The sequence below is a fragment of the Parasteatoda tepidariorum genome, chromosome 1, assembly GCF_043381705.1.
Source record: "Parasteatoda tepidariorum isolate YZ-2023 chromosome 1, CAS_Ptep_4.0, whole genome shotgun sequence".
NCBI classification, from domain to species: domain Eukaryota; kingdom Metazoa; phylum Arthropoda; class Arachnida; order Araneae; family Theridiidae; genus Parasteatoda; species Parasteatoda tepidariorum.
In genome coordinates, this window is record NC_092204.1 from 77,756,599 (window position 1) to 77,763,340 (window position 6,742).

Genomic DNA, 6,742 nt, shown 5'->3' on the forward strand with positions numbered 1-6,742 from the left:
TATATATATATATATATATATATATATTAGTCTAAAATTATTTTATTAAATTCAACAAGTAGTTTACTCTTATGTTTTGTTACAGGTTTTTAAATACATTATAAATATATAGTTAAAAATTTGCTAACTTTCTTTTTTTAGATTACAATGTTGCCTTATTTCATGATTTGTTATTTTTACATTGCATAAACCAAGTAATTGAATAAAACTTTAAATTAGGCTGAGGAAGCAACTGGCTTGCCATTAAAAAAAATTGAAGATGCTGGTGATGTAATGACAGCTTTACTAAAAAAGAACTGTTCCACTGTAATACTAACCCTTGGATCACAAGGAGCTCTATACCAAAGTCAAAATGAAAAAACTTATACTCACGTGTCTGCAAGAAAAGTTCAAGCTATTGATAGCACTGTTAGTATTTTCTTTGCACAAAATCTTGTATAAAATTATATTTTATTTGAGATTAATTGACTATTATTTTAACATGTAAAAAAATAAAAATGAGGATTTTTCGTATTTAAAAATATCTAAAAATTTCAACACAAAAAATGAATTTAAATTCAAAAATATATATTTCTATGACACAGAGTTTTTGGTGGAAAAAGAATTTGAATGTATTGTTATTTTGTATTTCTGCTTCTTTAAATCAGTCATTCATTTCAAATTAATAAAAACTAAAAGCTTACTAAAATTAATAAAAACTAGCATATTTACTAAAAAAAAAGTTCAATTAAAATTAAACTATTTTTGTTTCTGTCATACAAAATAAAAATTAGAGAAATTAACATTTCTTACCAATATCTTTCCCAATTTGTTAAAAATATTTTTACATTTTTAGTGCATAGCAACAACTGATCACATTTAATTACAGATTAGCTTACCAGCTGGAAAGTTTTGAATACTAACAATTCAGTAATTCATTAAAAATGTTAAAATTGGGGAAACATAAACAGTAGTCGTTCTCTTTCATAGAAAAAATATTTTTTTTAAGAATATAATAACTACAATTGAACTTTATATTTGTTACAATTCTTTTCTTTTATTTACGAAAAAAAAATCTGAAAGTTGGTGAATATTTTTCTGATACTACCAGGTTAGACTGAGCAATTTTGACGAAAACTAAATTAACATAGTTTTACCTTTATCTACAGCCTAAACAAACTGAAATCACTGTTTAGTTTTCTAGAAAATTAACTATAAAAGATTAAAAAATTACATAATAAATAATTCGAAAAATTAATCCTAATGCTAACTTGTTTAAAATATGTATAAATTAGTCTCTTTATAAATAAATATATGTTATCAAACTATTATTTAGTTGTATTGTGAAATTGTTTGAAGTAGAGGTGCAATTAACCAATCACCAATAATAATACTGTTCTTAATAAACTGATTTTTCACTGTTTTAATTTATTGAAATGCTATTATGTACTAAGTTAAAATTCAAAAAATTTCAGGGTGCTGGTGATGCATTTATGGGAACTCTTGTCTACTTCCTTGCCTACCATAATGATAAAAGTTTACATGAAATTATTAAGAAAGCCTGTGAGATAGCAACTCTCAGTGTGTTGAAAAATGGAACTCAATCAAGTTTCCCAGAAAAAGAAGACTTGCCTTCAGAATTTTTTGACTGATATTATAAAACATGTTAGAATTTTACTGAACTAAATTAAAAAATGGTATTACAATATATATTATTTCTAAAATCTTTGATTGCATATTTAGGCAGAATGAACGTTTAAACTATTTTTTAATTTCTTTTTATTCAGACATTGTGTATAAAAATGCAATAATATATATTTTTAATAAAATATGTTTTAAAATAGAAGACCTGTTTGATTTTTGTGACTTAAAACCCAATTCATTAGATTTTTATACCAAGTAATGCAATGAACTTTTTAGCTCTGAAATGTAAAATTTAGTATAAAACATGAATACTCAAATTAGACATTATAAAAAATTCTTTAAAAATACTAATAATGAATTACTGGCTATATCAGTGTTTGTTTTTAAACATATTTTTCTTTTTTAAATTTTTATCTGGTTAACAACATGAACATGGGCTTAATGAAATAAAATGAATGATCTGTAATACTTATGTTGTGATCCTAATCAAATAATTTATAATTAACTGATTATCAGCCTAACACCTATAATGAGAATTGTAAAGTACCTTCGGTTTTAAAATTTATAAGTAAAGCAAATTTAGACTCATTTATGAGTGCTAATTTGTAACAATTATATTACAGAATCAAGAAATTCACATGTATCTATAAATATACAGAAGAAAAAAAAATTATTCTCAGTAATTATTTTTTTAATACAATAAATTAATTAATTAAATAAATAGTTTAAAAAAATTCAATGGGACCTAATTAGATTAATAATACAAAAGCAAGATTCGTGAAAATTAATTAAAACAGTTAACTTAAAACTAAAATTTCTATACCCAATGATATTTTTATGTATACAATATCCTTTAAACAGTAACAATTCTTTACTTCCTAAATATCTAATACAAAATTTATTTTTTACTTGTTTGCAATGCTTTTACTGCCCTAAATAATAATAATAAAAAATTTAAAAAGTAAAAATAAGTTTATTTTTTTATTACTGAAATGAAGATAATTTGGAATCCAGATTTTAATAAAATTAACGATTTAAACATAAAATTACGTTATTTCTTTTATATTTATGTTTCAAACACATACTAAAAAATAAGGCATGAAGTCAAATCTTTAATACAAAAATAAAAATTTCTATCAGTAATGCCTTAAATTTTTCTGCAGAAAAATATCTGGTAATTTAATCCCTTGTGAAAAATAATGTTCCATATTGTAGGTATGCTTCCGTGGCTTTAAATTATCATTTTTGTAGCCTTGTAAAAAAGATTCTATAACTGCAAATTCAAAAGAAAAGGAAATTAAGTAGAATATCAGGACAAACTCACCTTTTTTGGAAGTCTTCAAGAATGAAACTATCCTACATCTTAAATCTATTAGTGGTATTTGAACCTGGGTTAAAATAATATCCCTCAATCTATACAATTCCTCTGTCTGTCCAGTCTTTTATTCTAAATATCTTAAGATACATTAAAAGAAATACATTAAATTATGGAGAAAAAAATGCATTACTTATCCACATTCCGTCTACCTGTTTCAACACAGAGTCTTCTATTATAATGACCAACATATTAGTATGTAACATGTGCTATTCCATAGATGCAATGCTATTTTAGCACCCACACTAAAACATTCATTCAAATAAAATGACCTTTATTTTGTTTAATTATTTTATCCCCATTAAAATTATTTTGTGAGTAAGTTTTAAATATTTTTAAGTTTAAAAAAAAAACATATTTTTAACTTGTTAAATCAAAGTGTTCATTGTCAAAATGACAATAAGTCATTTGATTTAACAAGCTTTAATATCATTCAAAATTGTTTAAATTGTTATTCAATGTCAAATTAATTACTCAATTCCATTTTAAAAAAACATTTATAAAAATAATGCTATTAATACTCTGAAACATTTAGAGTGTAACGCAAAGATTTATGATAAGGGGCAGACACTAATTAGAAAGTCATAGTTAAAAATTCTTACCTGACCAATAATTGAGAAAAGGTCTATGACTTTTTTTATTGGCAAAGAAAGAGTACAATACATGTGATTTGCTGGGAAAAAAAGTTTCTATGATGAGCAGCCTTTTAACTTTGAGTATTACCAGTTGTGTAAGGGTATATATACTATAATAGTTTCCGCTATTTAAGAATTTAGGGCTCAATAATAAACAAATTTATTTTTTACATCCCATAATAAAAAGAAAATTTTATTCCTAGCCACATTTTAAATATCTTTACATCCTAATCCTTATCTAAATATCTTTCCTTGTTTTATTATCTTTATATTCTAAATATCTTTTCTACAATTATATATGGCATATTAACATTAATGATAATTTTTTATTATTATCCAATTTTTAGAGAAATGTCAGCATGTGTAGTAGTTATTTTCTCCTTTACACTCTTAAATTCTGACCTCCATTTCGCATATCATGCTACTCTTTATTTATAAAAAAATAAATTTGGCTATGGTTACTTAAATTGTGTAACATTTTGTTGATAAATAAAAACTAAAAATAATGCCTAAGTTATTTACACTTTAGTTATTACAGAATCCTTTAATCTGAGTATAATCTCATAGTTAACATTCAATGGTGAAATAAGAACATGCTTTCAACTTATAGGAAGAAACAAACTAAGATAGGAACAGAATTCAGAGCATTTTTTTAAATAAAAAAAATATATATTTACATTGAATTTAAATCTATTTAAATTGAACTGAATTCCCCACATTCTTCTTTTCTAGAAAAATTAATTAGTTATAGTAGTAAAACGAAATTGCCTAAATAAAGCATCAAAAATTGCAAAACAATTTTAGATTATTTCGAATGTATCATGATAAAGCAATAGTATATTCTTTTTTCTTTCTTTTTTATCAAGGTTTATAGTCATAAACCTTATAACTTGTTTCCTCAAATTTAAAAAAAAATTTCACTAGCTTTTAGATTTTTTAAAAACGTATGATAATTCAAACACTTTCGAATAGGAAAAATATCTCTCTCACTTTAACACTGTGAAATAAAACTTTTAAGAGAATATTTGCATAATTACTATGCTAAACCAAACATTAATAGTTAAAAGATCAAATTATTACACATTAATAAAAAGTTTTAGTAATTTTTAAAAATAAAAACTTACAATAGCAGCATTTTTGTTTAATTTTAATGACAACTGGAAAAAAAATCTAATTACATAACTTGTCATTTCCATATAAATCAGAACATAATTTATTTTTAGGCACTTCTTGAGTCAAAAATTTTAATATGCAGTGAAAATATGTTTATATTAGAATATATAATATCAGCTCATAAGCAGTTAAGTAAGGTTTCCACTATAAGCAATAGGATAATATATAAGTAATCAATGCTTTCATAATTTAATCACTAGTCAGTATAATTCTGTTCTTGCAACATAATAAGTATATTATCATATTCTGCTTGCTTTTCATCTTCATCTTGCTGAAGACGATCAATACTTGATTGAAATCTTTGTTTCAAAGCTTGATTTTCAATACTCATAATTTCAAGCTCTTGCTCCCTTCTTTTAGCATGCAAATTAGCAATAATGCGTTCAAGCTCGTGAAGTTTTTCCGTTAGAATCATGCGTTCTTCTTCAGTTTTCTGCTCTTTCAACAGTTGTCCCAAGTTTTCCCCAGCTGTAGCTGATTCTAGTTGCGATACAGCTATACTACTGTCATTTTCATGTCCATAATCAGGTTCTTGATATCGTTCTAAGACTGATGGGCTTATTCGCATACTCTTCGAAAGATCCACCATGTCCATCTCATTCCTACTTTCTTCATCATCTTTATCATTTTCTTCTATTATGCTTTCAAGTGTTCTTACAGCTCCTTCATCGACAACATTAACATCATCTTCATCATTACTTTCATCAGAGCTGCTGAGCACCTCACCGAATAAATCATACTCAGCTACATCAGCTGCCTGAGAATTACTAAGCTCTCTTTCCTCCAATGACAGAACACTATCACCTCCGAATGATTCATTATTTTTATTTTCAGCTTTCTCATCTTCAGCGTTTACTACTTCGTACCTGACACTAATAGCTTCAGTATCAGTACGTAGAAGACGTTTTACTTCTTTTTCTACGTCAGGTAGATCGACGTATTTCTTTTTTAAAGTTTTTCGAAATCTGCGTTTACGAACGTTTTTTAAAGGGGGCGTGAGACCGTGCGGAAGCATGTATCTTTTGTCTTTGGCATCTTTGTCTTTTTTCTTAGGCGATACTTCTTCGTCACTTTTAGGAGCATCTTCTTCTTGCGCGATCATTATTTGACAAATATCAGCTGTCTTATAAAATATCTTCTTATCTAAAGTTTTACATGATTCTATAATGGCTGGCAAGTCGTATAGTTTAGCAGGCATTTTATATTTATCAAAACGAACTGTTGCGTGTCTCATATCTGCTTCTAGTTGAATGGCTAGTCTATCTTCTAAATTTGAAACACCTGATTTTACAGCAGCTTTTAAAGCTGCTGCTGGTGTGGGGGGTAGTCGTAAAATAAATTGATTTTCTAATTCAGCAGGTGGCTCAGCACTAGTTTTCCTGATATCATCATTCATTTTTTATGGTTATGATGACATATGACTAATGAACAAATTATTCTTATTTGAAGTAAAAAAAAAAAGAGTTCTATTATGATACAGATATTATCACTTAAACTTATATATTTCTGAGGTAGATCACATAAACAATTTAGAGATCACAAACGATAATTTCACTGATTTCTCACGCAACAACCAACAAAATAAAACAAAACAATAAACAACAGTTTCATTTGCTTTAATTTTTTTTTAGCTTGCAGCTTTCATTGAGTAACGTATAAAGCAGATTTCCATGATGGGCAGACATTAAAATTCGCTATCGCAGCACTGGAATACGCCATCTAGGGAGAAAACCGGTTCCATGTCTCAGATCTTGAGCCTCCCTCTTTCCTGCCCCACCTTTGTTGTGGGAATGTATTACGATATTTTCCCGTTCCATGTTAATTTGCGCATTTAGGTTATCAAAAATATATGTTGAAATTTCCGTAACTATTGGAAATGACTTCATAAGTAGAGAACTTTTTATCTCTGTTCACTCACAAAAGCAATCAAGGATTT

General features: G+C 26.5%; 2 protein-coding genes across 2 annotated transcripts in view; one reads left to right on the forward strand and one right to left on the reverse strand.

Moving 5' to 3' along the window:
* Positions 1–1,825, forward strand: part of LOC107448861 (ribokinase) — a 7,661-nt gene extending 5,836 nt beyond the window's left edge. Inside the window, exons 7-8 of the mRNA XM_016064249.2 lie at positions 220–408; positions 1,455–1,825. Coding sequence (XP_015919735.1) covers positions 220–408; positions 1,455–1,631 — 366 coding nt within the window. The 3' untranslated portion in view covers positions 1,632–1,825. The remainder of the gene's footprint in view (positions 1–219; positions 409–1,454) is intronic.
* Positions 1,826–4,761: 2,936 nt separating this feature from the next.
* LOC107448701 (transcription initiation factor TFIID subunit 7) lies at positions 4,762–6,447 on the reverse strand. The gene has a single exon (XM_016064028.4). The coding sequence runs from the start codon at positions 6,200–6,202 to the stop codon at positions 5,003–5,005; it is 1,200 nt and encodes a 399-aa protein (XP_015919514.1). The 5' UTR covers positions 6,203–6,447; the 3' UTR covers positions 4,762–5,002.
* Positions 6,448–6,742: the final 295 nt, after the last annotated feature.